General features: G+C 55.6%; 1 protein-coding gene across 7 annotated transcripts in view; it reads right to left on the reverse strand.

Moving 5' to 3' along the window:
• FGD5 (FYVE, RhoGEF and PH domain containing 5) overlaps positions 1–16,695 on the reverse strand; it is a 121,200-nt gene extending 104,505 nt beyond the window's left edge. For 2 of the 7 annotated variants that reach the window (XM_061397212.1, XM_061397210.1), the window contains exons 1-2: positions 13,444–13,581; positions 2,778–5,367 (exon numbers count right to left, since the gene is read on the reverse strand). In XM_061397212.1, the coding sequence (XP_061253196.1) occupies positions 2,778–5,367; positions 13,444–13,558 (2,705 nt within the window). In that variant the 5' untranslated portion in view covers positions 13,559–13,581. Of the gene's footprint in view, positions 1–2,777; positions 5,368–13,443; positions 13,887–15,466; positions 16,326–16,554 lie in introns of those variants that run through there. The other 5 variants (XM_061397213.1, XM_061397216.1, XM_061397214.1 and 2 more) reach the window with 5 other exon arrangements.
• Between the last annotated feature and the right edge of the window lie 237 nt (positions 16,696–16,932).

Below are 16,932 nucleotides of genomic sequence, written 5' to 3' on the forward strand. Positions count from 1 at the left end.
GTTTGGATGAAGCCAACTTTTTTTTTTTCCTTCTGTTTTTTTTTTTTTTTTGGACTAAGCAAAAATCAAGGTGGGCTTTCCAAGGGGCTCAGTGGTAAGGAATTCCCCTGCCAATGCAGGCGACGTGGGTTTGATCCCCAGTCTGTGAAGATCCCCTGGCGAAGGAAATGGAAACCCACTCCAGTCTTGCCTGGAAAATCCCACGGACAGAGGAGCCTGGCAGGCTACAGTCCATGGGGTCACAAAAGAGTCAGACACGACTGAGCGACTAAACAGCAGCAGCCCAAGGCCACAGGCCCTTTGCATATGGCCAAGTAGCCTGCACACTGCACAACCCCATGGACACTGTATATAGACTAAAAGGCGAGTGTGACCCTGGGGTTGGGCAGTGTGCAACCTGCACAACTGGACCTGGCATCCCTTAGCACCCTTCACAAAAATTCCTGGACCAAGAGTCAGGGAATCGGAGTCCTGACACTGATTTCTCCACCAAGAGAGATTTGAGGCAACTCTCTTTCCCTCTTCGTGCCTCAGTTTCCTCCTCCGTAACAGGACCAAATGTTGTCAGAAGTTCCCTTCCAGCTCTGCAATTCTGTGATTCAACAGAAGCAGATTTCCATTTCCGAAGGACAGTCATATACAAAAGAGGAAATGAGCTCAGATGCCTGGCTGTAGGGTGAAGAGTCAGCAGGAGGGGGCAGGGCTAGTAGAGGGGTTGGCTTCCACCTCGGTGGGGTGGGGACATGATGGGAAGATGGCTTCTGGCTCAGACAGAAAGGAAAAATAGAAGTACCGAGCAACAGATGCAGCAGCTCTGAGAGGTAGAGAGTTCCCTGGGGCCTGAAGAATTCAACTACAGACTGGGTTAGGAGAGAGACCTATTAGACACGGGAAGTTAGACCACATGCCCTTTGAGGTCCGTCCCAGTATGGAGACTTTATGGTTTCAAACCTTGGCTCTATTTCCATTAGTGCTGGAGGTACGCCACTGGGGTCGTGTGCACACATGCTAAGTCACTTCAGTTATGTCTGACTCTCTGTGACCCTGTGGACTGCAGCCCTCCAGGCTCCTCTGTCCATGGGATTCTCCAGGCGAGACTACTGGAGTGGGTTCCCAGGCTCTTCTCCAGGGGATCTTCCCCACCCAGGGATCAAACCCGAATCTCTTACATCTCCTGCATCAGCAGGCAGGGTTCTTTACCACCTGGGAGGCTTCCCCCACACCCACCGGGGTTGGGTCTTGTCAAACCCCACTGATAAGTACTAATGCAGTGACCTTGTCTGCTTTTCTGCTCCTGCCCTCTTCAAAGTGCGCACATGCCCCCATTCTCCAAATTAAACTGGATCCCTCTAGGGGCACTGATGCCCACCTCTGCTCCAAACCAGGTCACAGAAAGAACCAATTCATAGCCTTACCCAGACTTGGGGCAGGGGGAGAGGGAGACAGGGTGGGGAACCGTATGAAAAACGCAGGACAAAAGTCACGCAAACTCTCCTCGTGTCTGCACTCCACAGAGAGCTAATGCTAATTGCAAATCATTCTTATTGATTCATTACTGCAGGTCCCCTGGGAATTCGGAGCAACGACAGCTGTACCGGACTAGACTGAGGTACTGTACGTGCGGGGAAAGAACCAGGCTTTCCTTGAAAATCACTGCCATTCTGACTTTTCACTGATTCAGATCAGGTGCCCCCGAGTGTGTACGTGGTGGAGGTTGAATTGCAGCCCCTTTAAGGTGCATCCGCGGTGCCTAAGATACAGCAGGACTGGGGTACTCTTTCTGCCCCCTTCTGATGCCTATGTCAGAAGCTTTCTCTATCTCCTTTATACTTTAATAAAACTTTATTACACACACACACACACACACACACAAAGAAACAGCAAGACTTGGCCAGTACCCACCCGGGATGATCAATAAGGCCATTCAGTCAGGCTCGGGAAGCTGAGGTCAGAAACCCCCCCTGGTGTCAATAATTGCAGTGTTTCACTCTCATTCCCAAGGTGACCAAGCCCAAAAACAAACAAAAGGAATCAGCTTGGACACACCTCTTAGAGACCTCTATTGAGAGGTTTAGCTTAGGGCACCCTTAGCTCTTCAAACGATTTAAATAAACGGTCTTTTCTAGTTCCCTTGAATATAGTGTATATTGACACAATAAAAAGGGATCAATCTCAATTTCGGGTATTTTCCTGATGGTGAAAGATATTTAGTTTAGCAAGATTCCAGGCCCTTCTCTTTTGGTAACTTTCCCAGAGGGGAGCAGTAAAGCCATCTGCCTAGGAGATGAGAAACATATCCCAGATAATAGCAATACCCGCGCACTGTATTTGGCATCCGAGACAACATTTTCAAGTAGACTAGGCACTCCTATCTTTCCAAACACTCTGCCTAGAGGCAGCACGGATTCTTTTCACAGGTGAAGTAACCAAGACTTGGAGAGGGAAAGCCACTCAGCCCAAGTCACAAAGCTAGAGAGAGACAGAGCCCGAGGCGAAAAAGCCAGTCCGTTCTGACCACTATGCCCGTCCCCAACCTCCAGGATCTAACACCTGATCATCTGAGGCGCTGATGCAATAACAACAGAAATAAAGTGCAAAATCAAAGTCATGCACTAGACTCATCCCCAAACCATCCCTGCCCAGGTCCGTGGAAAAACCGTCTTTCACCAAACTGGCTTCTGGCACCAAAAAGCTCAGGGACCGCCACCCTCGCCTAAGCTTGCCTCTCGGATGGTTACCGCCGCCGGCCGGGAAAGGGAAGGCGAGTGTCACGGTACCTTTCTGCCTCCGGGTCCGCGCTCTGTGGCTTGCTCTCGAAGGCGTTGAAGCTGCTCATGTCCACGTAGCCGTCGTTCTCGTTGGCCGTGGACAGGGCCCGGCTCTGGTCTTCAAACAGCTTCGTAAACGTCCCGGCCCGCGCGGGCCTCCGGGGCGGGATCTGGATGTTCTCGTAGTCCGAGTTCATGGCCGGGATGTTCTCGTAGTCCGAGGTGTCCGCGTTGGGGAACGAGATGGAGCGTGGCTTGGTGAGGGGCAGCGGCAGGAAGGGGGGGCGGGAGCGGTCCTCGAAGGACTCCACCCGGGACACCGTCCTGCTGAAGGGGACCCCCTTCCTCTTGCCCTCCCGGCAGAAGATGAGCGAGGAGGGCGAGTCGCAAGCCCGGAGCTTGCCCGTCCGCGCCCGGAGCTGCGGCGAGTTGCTGAGGCTCCTGCGGTCCATCTCCAGGAGCCGAGCCGGCCCGTGGTAGCTGGACTCAGAGGACGACCTGGACGAGGACACGTTGACATCCACGTGCACCTTGCTCTCTGTCTTCTTCTTGAACGTCAGCGCCAGGAACCGCTTGAAGGACGACTTCTTCTTCTTGGAGTGCTTGTCCGGGGGCTCGCTCTCCACCAGGAGCGAGGGGGAGCTCTTGGTGATGGGCTTCTTGGTGATGCAGGCCAGGTCGAACGGGGGCGGGATGTCTACCATGGACGATGGGGTGGAGGTGCCGCTGGACGGCAGGTGGCTCCTCTGGGAGAAGCTGCCGGAGGAGCCGATGACGCAGGGCAAGGACAGGTTGTCTTCCTTCCTCTTGATGCCGTGGCCCTCGAGGCCGCATGCCTCGGGCTCCCGGTACAGGGACACGGGGATCTCCCGGCCCTCCACGGAGAACGATCGCGGGTACAGAGTGAAGCCTCTGGGCTTTGCCGGCAGGGCCCTGCCCACGTCCAGCGGCTTCCCCTCCAGCGACAGGACTGTCTTCCTCGCCTCCGCGGCGGCTGCCCCGACGCCAGCGGCCGCTGAGCCAGCTTCCGGCCCCATTTCTTCCGGGACCGTTTCTGGGACGTAGCCAGCCAGCTTCCCGGAGTGGGGCCTGGCCCTCGCCATGACGTTCTTCCTGTCGATGGGGACCAGGCCGCCCTCCGCATCGGGGCTCAGCTCCTGCAGGGCGGCCTGCGCTCCGGGCGTCTCCGCCTCCTCGGGGTCCGCCCCACAGGTCGGGCCGACTCCCATCTCATAGGGGTTGGCATCCTCGTCCTCCGGCAGGACCAGGACGTCGGGCACAGGGGCGCCCTCCTCCCCGGCGCCACCCTGCGCGGAGCCCCGCCGCTCACGCCCCGGCCCGGCCTCGGGGTCCCGCTCCGCACGTTCTTCCGGCCCCGGCTCCTGTGCTGACTCTCCTGCGGACTCGGAATAAGGAGGGTAGCTCTCGCTACAGAACGAGGTGCTCTCGGTGGGGAAGAACTCGTAGGGACTGGCCGAGAGCGGAGGCACAAGGTCGTCCACGCTGTCGCTCTCGAACGGGATGATGTGGCAGCTCTCCTCAGCTGCTTCATCCTGCACAGGGTCCTCGCCCTGCCGGGGGTCCTGCCCCGCCTCCGCTTCTGCCGGGTCAGCCGGCTCATCCTGCCCGCCATGCTGGCCGCCATAACCTGCGGCATCTTCACACGCTTCCCGGGAGACTTCAGGGTCGTCGCTGGCCACCTCGGCCTCGGGAACACCCGTGGCCGACTCCTCGTCCTCTGGGGGCTCCTCGCCGGCATCGTCCCCCTCGCCCTCCTCGTCCACACTGTGGCCGGGTTCTGCGTCCTCCTCCTCTGCCTCCTGGGGGGTCCCGGGGGCCCCGGGCTCCTCCTCGCCGCCAACCACGGTATCCTCGACGACCTCGAGGTGGGCTGGGATGCTATCGCTCAGAGACTCCGCCCCTCCGTCCCCAGGCTCCCCAGGCTCCGCCTCTCCGTCCTCGTCCTCCAGGCTGCAGGCTCTGTGTTCTTCCGCCAGCTTCTCTTCCTCCTCCTCACTTGCCAACGTCTGGTCCTCCGTCCCCACGGCCCCGGCACAGTCTGGGCCCTCCGCGTCCTCGGGGGCGGGGGCGACGTCTCGGTCAGCCTGTTCGCTCAGCACCGCCCAGGCCTCTGCAGCCGCGGACCCCGCTGGCCCGCACCCCTCGCCCCCATCCTGGCCCTCCTCCTCCTCGCTGGCCTCCGGAGGCCCCGTGACTGCATTCTCCATGCAGCCCGCATCCCTGGCTCCGTCCTCCCCCGGAGGGGCCCTGGGGGCCACGATGTAATCCTCATCGGCCTCGGACTCGGAGCACTCAGGGGTGGACCGGTGCTCTTCGTAGAGGCCCCTGTCTACGCAGGGCAGCTTCCCGTTGCTGCATTTGTTCAAGCTGTTGATCACGTAGACGCTGGCCCTCCACTCGCTGGGGGTGGCCAGACGGGGCTTCGGGGCGATGGGGGGTTTCGGCCCCCTGGACATGGAGGAGTTGGGGCTGTGAAGGCTTTCAGGCCGGAGTGACGATGGGCAGAATTTGGGTGGTGTCTGTGGCGTGAGGGAACTGGCAGCCTTCGGCTTGGGGGCGACTGGTGGTTTGGGTGAATCTAAAGGATGAAAACACAGACAAGAAGGGGAGAGAAAGCACAGTTACCTTTACTTCCATTCAAGAGTCTCCTACCTACGTTTTCAAGAGAACACTGGAGCTGGCTTCCCAGCCCACGTGAGCCCAACCCAGCACGTTCTGCCAGGTTGATGCCCTCCACCAACATCTTTAAATTCCCGTGTGCTCACGCACTCGGTTGTATCCAACTTTTTCGGGACCCCACGGACCTTAGCCCACCGGGCTCCTCTCTCCATGGGGTTTCCCAGGCAAGAATACTGGAGTGGGTTGCCACTTCCTTACCCACTCAAGATTCATTCTGTAAACAAGGTGAAGAGATCTTTCTTCTAAACACAGTCCGGCTAACAGAACCCAAACGAATGACAGCCTGTGCTCACAATAAAAGTGTCCTGATCTCTGCACTCATTCGCTCAACAAGTATGTAGTAAATGCACGTGCCCAGGAGCCAATGAAGATCTTAACAGTCAGCATCCAGGCTGCCCTCAAGGAGCCCACAGCCTCTCTCCCGTTAGTGCAGTCTAGTCTCTACACACACCGCACCGTAGATGGCAGAGTCTTCCAGGGCCAAGAAGAGAAGAACACCTCTGCTGAATCCTCACAAATCAAATTAGGGAGACCAGCCTGACACAACGGGGACTTCCCTGGTGGTCCAGTGGTTAAGAATCCACCTTTCAAAGCGGGGGACTCAGGTTCCAATCCCTGGTCAGGCAACTAAGGTCCCTCATGCCTCGGGGCAACCAAGCGGGCGCACCACAGCTACCACGCCTGCCTGTGCACACTCGAGTCTGTGCTCCGCAGTAAGAGAAACCCGTGGGCTGCAGCTAGAAAAGGTCTGCATGCTGCAATGAAGACCCAGGGCAGCCGAAGAAAAAGAAAGACTGGCAGAACCACCACAGGAGCTGCGGACTCTCGCAATATGATGACTGAGCACCGCCTTCCCTCGAGAATGGCACACCACCAGGCTTGGGATGGCGACGCCATGATTCTCCCAAGGGCCACCTCTGAACTCTGCATGCCTCGGGCTCGTGTCCAGCGAACTGCCCTGCGCCCAAACCTCACAGGGCAATCACATGGTATTTTCCAACACAGGTCTCATCCCGTGTGGATGTTGAGGCTCATCGGCCACAGCAAAATGGAAGATGGACAACACGCATGTGTCACAGGGGTCAGGGAAGCAAGGGTGCGGCGGCTAGGGACGACCGCTTGGAGGGGGTGACACTGCAGCTCACTTTGGCAGGATGGGACGGACCCAGACAGCGGGAGGGTCAAGGGTGGAATCGCCCACTTCCAAGTTCAGCATCTCTCCTGCCACAGCCAGCCCATGCCTTCACACCCGCGGCTGGGCTTCCGAGCCCCTGCCCACACTGCAGACGGGTGAGGACTGGGGATTCCCAGGGACGCCACTCTGTCCTGCTGTCTTTGCTTCAGCACTGCCTGGCCGTCCACTGCCAGGTTTAGGACTCGCACGTCCCTGCTGCAGTCCAGTCTCAATTCCCAGTTCCATCCCCACTGAGCCTTGGGCGTGATACTCTGATACAAAGCTGGCTTGGAGTGTCAGTTCAGCCTGGGACAGAGGGAAGGCGGAGCAGCTGGCCTGGAGGGTTGCCAGCAAACACCACCCCCTCCCACGGCATTCAACTCCCAGCTCCATCTCTGACCTCAGTCATTTCTAATCCAGGCCAGACTGACAAATATAATGTGAGCCCCATTTATCATTACACACATAATTATTATTAATTTTCTCATAGCCACATTAAAGAGTAAAAAAGAAACAGGTGACACTAACAATACACTTTTCAACTCAATATATCCCAGATATTACTTTGGATATTATCATGTAATCAACGAATCATGTTTGGATCAACATGTAATTGATACACAAAGTTCATTCGGCAGATATCCGACATTCTTTATGATGCTAAGTCCTCGAAATTTAAGGTATATTTCACACTCGCAGCATGTCACGACTCAGACCAGCCCCACCACAGGGTGCTCAGGAGTCAGGGGTGGTGGCCACAGTGGCAGCCCATCTCCATAGGGACTGTCCCACCGGCCCCTCCGTTTCAGTATGTGTGTGTGTGTGTGTGTGTGCGTGTGAGCACACTAAGTTGATTCAGTCGTGTCCAACTCTTTGTGACCCCATGGACTGTAGCCCACCAGGCTCCTCTGTCCATGGGACTCTCCAGGCAAGAATGCTGGAGTGGGTTGCCATTCCAGTCTCCAGGGGATCTTCCTGACCAAGGGACTGAACCAGATCTCCTGCACTGCAGATGGATTCTTGACCCTCTGAGCCACCAGGGAAGCCCCCGTTTCAGTATATCTGAGGCCAAAGTCAGTGTCGTCTCCCCAAGCTGGCAGGACTATGAAAAATTCAGCTGAGGGGCCCCAAAGGAAATTTTAAAAAAGGCCCTGGATACCAATAATACAGGGTTATAAAGCCCACGCACTCTGTGCCTGGAAGGGCCTGACTCCAAAGCCTCCTTACTTGTGTGCTGCACATAAATCTAATGAACTTACTGGCCTGGTTTCCCAGGGCACAGCTAATTGGGAGGGGGCAGTGAGAACAGGGACAATGTTGGTTGTAAGATGTGGCAGCTGACAGCAAGAACGGGGGGGAGGAGGCCCAGCGCTCGAGACTTTAAAGGCTCAGGACTGCTCTGTGGTCCAGTGGCTAAGACTCCATGCTCCCAACGCAGGGGGCCGGAGTTCCAGCCCTCCTCGGGGAACCAGACCCCACATGCCGCAATTAAGACCTGGCACAGCTAAAGAAATAACCATTTTTTTAAAAAAAAGGTTTTAAAGACGAAAGCACTCACTTCCTCAACACCCTAACCCATATCTACATTCACCCACACCAACAACCCAGTAAAGCCGCAGGCATCCAGATAAACAACCCGAGTCTTCAAGACGAAAGAAGTGACTTTCCAACCCCTTGTTTCTATACACAATCAAATACAACCTCATTTAGAAAAATTTCTGTTCAATTTATTTTTTTTTCTTAAAGCCCGAAATATCTGGAGCTAAAAACAGCTAAGCTTCAGCTCCCTGTCACTGTGACATAACAGGGTAACAGTTACAAGCCTTTGGAGCCTGGTGATCTGGGTTCAAATCCTACCTTTGCCACTTATAAACTATGAGGCTGAGTCTCAGATTCCTCTTCTGTAAAACGGGTACAAGAGGCTGTTATACAGATCCAAAGATACACAGTACGTTAGCAGGACTTCGCTTAGTAGTTTTCCATAAACAGGAGCTTCCCTGGAGGCTCAGACAGTAAAGAATCTGACTGCAATGCAGGAGATGCAGGTTTGATCCCTGGGTTGGAAAGATCCCCTGGAGAAGGGAATGGCAACCCACTCCAGTACTGTGCCTGGAAAATTCCATGGACAGAAGAGCCTGGCAGGCTGTAGTCCTTGAGGTCGCAAAAGAGTTGGACATGACCAGCAACCCATTTGCACACTATTGTCATGCTAATAAAGTCAGGCTTCCCCTCCTTGACGTCTTCTCCTGCTGTTAAGTCTGGATCTGCACTGATACATGACATAATACGAGCGTCACTTCTCAACATCAGGTGTCAGACACTGGCAGGCAATTATTTTCCAGGGGGTGGGGACTCTCATTTCTCATCTTTAACAGGTGGTATTTCACACAGGCACCACCAGAGCTGCCAGAGGGACAGATCGGCCATGAAAAATGCATCACTCCCACCCCGCCGCATCCTTCCTGCAATCAAGCTATTGATCTGCGGGCGCCGTCTCCTCGGAAAAAGGTCACAGTGGGCGTCTTAGGCGTGATCCAGCAAGAAAATGCCTTCCCCACGGGAGCCCCGAGGAGTGACAAGTACCCAGTGTCCACGTCCTGCTCTCTGCTCTGGAGCTCAGGGCGTTTCACCCCTGCCCCTCTGAGATCCAAGGACGGCAGTCAGAAAGACCCTGCCCGACCCCTCACTGGGAGAGGAGACTGAGGCGCAGGCAGGGCGGGGGACTCAGCGAGTGCAGAGAAGGGCCTCTGCAGAATGGAGTCTCTTGCTTCCTGGTCCAGTCCCTTCACCCTTTGCCATCAAGCATTTCTTCTATGGGATCCCCAGTGGCTCAGCGGTAAAGAATCCGCCTGCCAATGCAGGAGATGCGGGTTCAATTCCCAGGTCTGGAAGATCCCCTGGAGGAGAAGATGGCAACTCACTCCAGTATTCTTTGGCTGGAAAATTCCATGAACAGAGGAGCCTGGGTGGGCTTCCCAAGTCCATGGGGTCGTGAAGAGTCAGACACAACTGAACATCTCTTGCACAGAGCAGACTTGGGGCTCCCGGCTTCTAGTGAAGCAGAGAAAGGCAAAATGCAGAGAGACTGAGGCCGGAGAGACCAGGGACAGCGAATCAAGTGAGAAATCCCATAAGGCTGAGTCAGAAGGACTGAGTGACCACAAAGCGAATGACTGGCTTTCCTTCGCTCCCGTCCAGCTCTCTGTAATCCAACTCCACTACACCAGTATTGATGGAGCACCCAGTGTCTTCTGGGCCCTCGTCCAGACTCTCTGGATACATCAATAAACAAGACAAAGACCACATGCCTCCTGGCCTTTACACTGTAGTGGTGGGAGATAAGCGATAAAAAGCCTAAGTTTGTTATCCATCATATGTGAGATGATCATGACGTCCACAGGAAAAGATCAGGAATTAGGAGGAGTTTGGAGGAAAGATGAGGAGCTTTCAACTTTAAACAGAGAGACCAGGACGGGTCTCAATGAGAGGACATCAGAGTGAAGACCTGAAAAGGTGAGGGGATTCAGGGCTCACCCGGCGTGTCCAAGGACGTCTGAGTGGTGGGAAGGGAGTGAGGCAGCGAAGGAGGGACAGGAGATGAGGGCAGAGTGTAGATGACAACCCGGCCCTGAGCAGAAGGCCAAGCCCACTCCAGCTAGTGTGCTGAAAGCCGCAACAGTGCTGAGCATGATATCGGGGAGGCCAGGAAGGGGGCACCTGCGATAATGATGCAGGCCAGAGAGGATGGAGGCTTGGATCAGGCTACAGCGGAAGAAGTGGTTAAAAAAGGAAGAGAGAAAGAAAAAGATCAGATTCTAAAGATGAAGGTAGAGCTGGTGGGATTTACAGACGGTCTGGATGTGGGGTGTGAGAGAAAGAATAATCATGGGCAATGCAAAAGTTTGGAGTCAGAGCAACCGGCAGGGTGAAGCTGCCACCAGCTGAACTGGGAAGGCTGCAGGTGTCGCGGGAGGAAACCAGAACTTCCATCTGCACCTGTTGGTCCGACTTCCCCATCACAGCCCTGCAAGGAGCGGTCAGTGGGCTCTTGGGTGGACCAGCCTGGGTTCCTGGGAGTGGCCTGGCTGGAGGCAGCCATCACAGAGACGGAATCAGGGCACGAGCCGGGTAAAATCACCAAGAGACTGAGTGGGGGGCAGAGACGAGAGCAGAGCCGGGATGGAGCCCCACCGGCCCCAAGGCTCCGAGGAGGAGCCAGCGAAGGAGACGGGACGTGGGAGGTGAGAAGATGAAGGGGGACGGCCCCCAGCTCTCCTTCCTCCCAAGGAGGACCCACACAGAGCCCCTGCGCAGGGCCGGGTTCCCTGGGTCTCAGACCAGTGCTGCCCAGAGGAGGCCCAGGGGACAGATACACCGGGGTGCCTGCTGAAGGACAGGGACAACTTTCATCATAAAAAAAAAAATGAAGTTGGATATGATCCAGCAATCCTATGCCTGTGCATGTATCTGGAGAAAACCTAGTTCAAAAAGATACACGCACCCCAGAGTTCACTGCAGCACCAGCTACACCTGCTACAGCACGGAAGCAACCCAAGAGGAGGGGATGAAGGAGACGTGGCACACATATACAGTGGGGTATTACTCGGCCGGAAAAAGCAATGAACTCGTGCCATCTGCAGCAACACAGGTGAACCTAGAGACCAGCAGCACGTGCAGTGAGTCAGACAGGGAGAGGCAGACACTGAATGACTCCAAAGCTAAGCTTCCCTCGTGGCTCAGCCAGTACAGAATCCGCCTGCAACACGGGACACCTGGGTTCCGTGCAGAAGGGAAAGGCTGCCCACCCCAGTACTCAGGCCTGGAGAATTCCAAGGACTGTATAGTCCACGGGGTCGCAGAGCCAGACACAACTGAGCGGCTTTCACACTTTCATCTAAATCTAAAAAAGTGATACAAATGAACTTATTTACAAAACAGAAACAGATTCACAGATTTAGGAAAGACATTTATGATTATGGGGGGGGGAGTGGGGGAGGAATAAATTAAGAATTTGGAATTAACAGGTGCACTCTACTATATATAAGAAAGATAATCAACAAGGACCTACTGTATGGCATAGGGAACTCTACTCAAGATTCTATAATAACCTAAATGGGAAGAGAGTCTGAAAAAGAATATATATATATATATATATATATATATATAATACATATATATAAATATTCGAGCGTGTGCAGTCACTTACATCGTGTCCCACTCTTTGCGACCCCATGAAGCCTGCCAGGCTCCTCTGTCCATGGGATTCTCCAGGCAAGAATACTGGAGTGGGTTGCCTTGCCATGCCCTCCTCCATGGGATTTTGCCAACTCAGGGATCAAACCATGTCTCCTACATCTCAGGCAGATTCTTTATATATGGGGAAGCTCCTATTCCATATATAGAGTCAAAGATGTTATGAAAAAACATGAACGAATTTTTTTGCCAACCCTATATATATATATATATATATATAAAACAGAACCATTTTGCTGTACATCTGAAACTGACACAGCACTGTAAATCAACTCTGCTTCAGTATAAAATAAAAATTTAAAAAAAGGAGGTTAGGTGTTCCAGGCGGAGGCACAGAGTGTGCAAAGGCCCAGAGGCAGTTAGACGCAAGGCCTTTGGAAGTGTGGCCAAGAGTCCGGTTTGGCTGAGCTGTAGAATATGTCAGGGATGGATTAATAACAGGATAAATCAGAGCAGGGGCTTCCTCCTCTGGGTTCAGGGTAACCTTCTGACTCTCTAGAACCCAGCAGCCAAGTATGGATGTGAGAGGTGGAACATAAACAAGGCTGAGGGCCAAAGAATGGATGCTTTTGAACTGTGGTGCTGGAGAAGACTCTTGAGAGTCCTGTGGACTGCAAGGAGATCCAACCAATCCATCCTAAAGGAAATCAGTCCTGAATATTCATTGGGAGGACAGATGCTGAAGTTGAAGCTCCAGCACTTTGGCCATCTGATGTGACAAGCCGACTCATCGGAAAAGACTGAAGCTGGGAAAGATTGAGGGCAGGAGGAGAAGGGGGTGACAGAGTATAACCCGGTTGGATGTTATCACCGACTCAAGGGACACGAGTCCGAGCAAATTTCAGGAGATGGTGAAGGACAGGGAAGCCTGGTGTGTTGCAGTCCACGGGGTCGCAAAGAGTCGGACGCGACTGAGCGACTGAACAACCACAGCAAGAATCAAGCACGGATGGACCCTCTCTCTCCCCAAAACACACAGCTTGGGGGCACACCCTCGCCACCCTGAGGCACCAGTGCCCACGACCTTCTGGCAATGCGCTACCCCTGAGGATGACCCGAATGCAGAATACCTTGTCAGTCAAGATGCCAAGAGTTAGCTGAGGGCGGGGGTGGCAGGTGGGGAGTCAAGTGACAGGAGGAAGAGGTTTTTCACAGCCTCTGGAGATAGAATCATCCGTAGCGGCCAGGCCCCTGCTACCAGTTCATATTTTCTATTTTAGTTAAATATCTGCCACTCACACATTCATGCTGCTGGTAGCCGTTCCCTTCTCCAGGGGATCTTCCCAACCCAAGGATCAAACCCAGGTCTCCCGCATTGCTGGAAGATTCTTTACCAGCTGAGCCACAAGGGAAGCCCAAGAATACTGGAGTGGGTAGACTATCCCTTCTCCAGGGGATCTTCCCAACCCAGGAATCGAACTGGGGTCTCCTCTTCCCAACCCAGGAATCGAACTGGAGTCTCCTGCATTGCAGGCGGATTCTTTACCAGCTGAGCTACCAGGGAAGCCTCCCTTGCCAGCTCTGCAGAGGTTAAATGAGAAGAGGTACCTGGAGGAGCACTGGGCTGGGAGCTGGAGCTCTGATCTCCATGGCTGCCTCTGCCATGAGTTGAAGGGACACCTTGGGCAAGACCCCTCCTGTCCTTGAGCCTCAGTTTCCACATCTGCAGGGTGAGGAGACGGCACCGAGCAGTCAGTAAGTGCCATCTGCTCTGGCAGACGACAGTCTTTTAAACTGGCTTTTCTGACGGCGTTCCCTGACATCCCCGACGTGGGCCCCTGCGTCCACTGCAACTGCGGTTCACTGTTCTCCCTCTGGAACTCTCACAACCGTATGTTCCAAGAGTAATTATCTTCCGATTTCACCTTCCAACTGCATCTTAATTTACGTTTCATTCCTGGATGCCTGCTGGAATGTCCCAGTCAAGCCTGATGATTTCTAATGAGGCTGCGGTCAGGTGAGTCCAGCGACCCACGACGGGTGTGGGACCCACGTGGGAAAGGCAAGGCTCAGACAGACCTGACTCCAACCCCAGCTCTGCCACACATCAGCTGTGTGATCTCAGGCATGTCACTGTGCCTCCTGAGCCTCAGTTTCTTTCTAGGTCAAATGGAAGAAATACCCTGCTTTTTTCATAATGCTGTTGAGAAGTTCAAGGCAAAAAACCCACATAAGGTACCTAACAAAGTCAACTGGCAAACATTTCCTGTGCACCCACTATGTGTTATGCACCAGGTAAATAAAGTAGGCTCTCAAGCTGGACAGTCTGTTTCAACCCTGTCTCAACTCCTTATTAGGCCAGCAACCACAAAATCCCTGCAGCTCAGTTTTCCCATCTATAAAATGAGAACGGCAACAGTCCTCACGATGAGGTTACTGTGAAAACCGAACTGATCCAAGTGTAAAACACTAAAGAGCAGCGTCTGGGTCAATATGAACCAGTAATTTGCTGGTCACGTATGTGATGGGGGCTTCCCAGGTGGCTCAGTGCTATAGAATCCCCCTGCAATGCAAGAGAGTTGGGTTCCATCCCTGGGTCAGGAAGACCCCTTGGAGGAGGAAGTGGCAACCCACCCGGGTATTCTTGCCTGGGAAATCCCATGGACAGAGGAACCTGGCGGGCTACATACAGTCCATGGGGCCTCAAAGAGTCAGTCGGATACGACTCCGTAACTAAATAACAACGTAAGGTGACAGACACTGTGCTTGGCACCAACAAGCTTTGTTTAATTATGAGACCTCAGCAACAAAGATCTTACCATCCCCATTTTCAAGATGAAGAAATAGACACTGAGAGGTTAAGTAACCTGCTCCAGGTCAAATAACTAAGCCTACGGTGGTTATGGGGTTCAGTCCCACGGAGTCTATGAACCACTCTGCTGCATGATCAAGAAATTCAGAGCCAGGCACATACATATCATTACGTAAGGTCTATGACTGCTATCACACAGAAAAAGTAACCAGATTTACGCTAGATGCAAATTACAGGATGCTGGAACCCAAGGGCGGGAAGTGCTGAGATTTCCTGGGACCAAGCCTGCGCTAAGCGTTTTCTGGCTCACTCCAAACCCCGGAGTCTCGGAGAATGGAGGGCTTGCCCAAGTCTCGTGCAGGGAAACGTGGGAAAACCGCACGGGGCTCTCACCATTGTTTTCCAGCGAGTTTTATTAGGCGTGTAGGAAAGACTTAGCCTGGCTCTGTCCGCGCTAGATCAAGCAGCAGGCCACCTCCTTCCTAGAAGGAGGGGGCTGGCTGGGCACTGGGATCCGGCTCCGGTCTTCTCTCTACTCCTCCAAGGTGGCACCCCGCCCCCACCCCCAGCCCCCTACTCCGCGACCATCACTCGCTCAGGGTCCAGGTGTGTCCACGCCCAGCCACAACAGGGCCTGGACACAGGGAGGCGGCCACCGCGTCCTAAGCCCCCAAGTGTCTCCTTTGTCAGATCAATGAGCCAAACGTCTCCGACCCGCACCTCACTCCTCAGACAAAGATTTTATTCATTAAAAACACTTGAGAAAGGAAAAGCCCACAACGCGCGCACACACACACACACACACTTTTGTACACCCACCCAGGGCAGCAGGATATGGTTCTAAGACAGCCAAAATGGTGGCTTCCTGTTTCTTTAGGGATGTGTGTTTTGGAGTTCGGATTCGGACAAGGGTGTTGGTCGGAGAGGGAGCTGCCTTCTGCTAAATTCTATGAGAAAAAAAAAAAAAATGAAAAGAGCGATAACCGCTCCTTGGCAGGCAAGTGAACTCAGCTGGGACGGCTGCCTCCTCGTAAACTCGCCTCTTGGAGGCAACTTTTTGCCCTTCCCGCGGAGGAGTCGGGACCCCGGAGAACTGGGTCCAGGCACCGCCCATCTCTGGGTCTCAGTCAGTAAGTCTGTTAAACGGCACTCCTCGAGGGGATCGCTCTGTACCGCCGAACGCATTTGGGATTTCACGGACGTCCCGACCGGGCAGAGGCAGAGTCTCAGGGCAGAGACGCGAGGGCTGGGAGGGAACGCCTGGAGAGCCGTCCCCTGGGCACAAAGCGGGGCCCTGCCAGGGCCCCGCAGGGGATGCGGGCGCGCCGCTGCGGGGGGGCGGGGGCGGGGTGTGGTCATTTAGGGCTTTTTAATTCCGAAGGGGAGCGAGCTCCAAGTCTGCGGGGATCCAGGAGAGGGAGAGGCGTGAGAAGCCGCCAAGGGCGCGCCGCGCACGAGTGAGGGACCAGGCATAGACCCCGGCGGGGGGAAGAGCGCAGACGGACCCGGGGGCCCAAGAGGGCCTCTGGGGGGCCAGCGAGAGCCTGAAGGGGACCCCAAGCAGCAGGAGGGAGGATTCAGGGGCGCGACCAAGTCGCTTTTGCGAAGGGAGTGTCCTTCCCCGTCGCGAGGGGACCCCCAAGCCGGGGGGGCCGCGGTGGGAGCCGGAGGCGGCCTATCGGGGCCGGGGTGCGGCCTCCCGAGACCGAGGAGGCGTCCCCGAGGTGGGGCGTCCCGGACGGGGCTGAGAGCCCCCGACGCTCTCGGCCTCCTCGGGACCCACCCGTCCCTCAGCCGAGGCGGAAGGTCGGGGGGTTTCTGGGCAGCTCGCTCCGGTGCGCCTCGCGGGCTCCAACTTGGAGCGCCGGACGGGCGCCTTGGCGCGCGTGCCCCGCGGAGCCTCCTACCTGCTCTGTTCATCTTCCAGCGCGCGGAGCCCGGGGCCGCCCGTCGGTGCCTCCGTCCGTCCGAGCGCGAGTCCGCGCGCCGCCTCACTCCATGGCCGCCCCGCGGGGCCCGCACCCCCCCGGCGCCTGCCCCGCCCCCGGCGCGCGCCGGACTCCGCGCGGCGCGCAGGGCAGTGGGGGCGCCGGGCGCGGGCCTCCGGGGTTGGGCGGGGCCGGGGAGCGGAGCGGGTGCGCGGTCGGGGCGCGGGGGGCGGCGGCGCGCTCACTGAGGCCGCGGCGCGGCGCGCGGGGCCGGGGGGGCGCGAGCCTCGGGGGGCGGGGCCGGGGGCGCGGGCGCGCGGGCGGGGGGCGGGGGCCGGGCCGGCGCGCGGCGTCGTG

Source organism: Bos javanicus, chromosome 22 (genome assembly GCF_032452875.1).
Source record: "Bos javanicus breed banteng chromosome 22, ARS-OSU_banteng_1.0, whole genome shotgun sequence".
Classification (NCBI taxonomy): domain Eukaryota; kingdom Metazoa; phylum Chordata; class Mammalia; order Artiodactyla; family Bovidae; genus Bos; species Bos javanicus.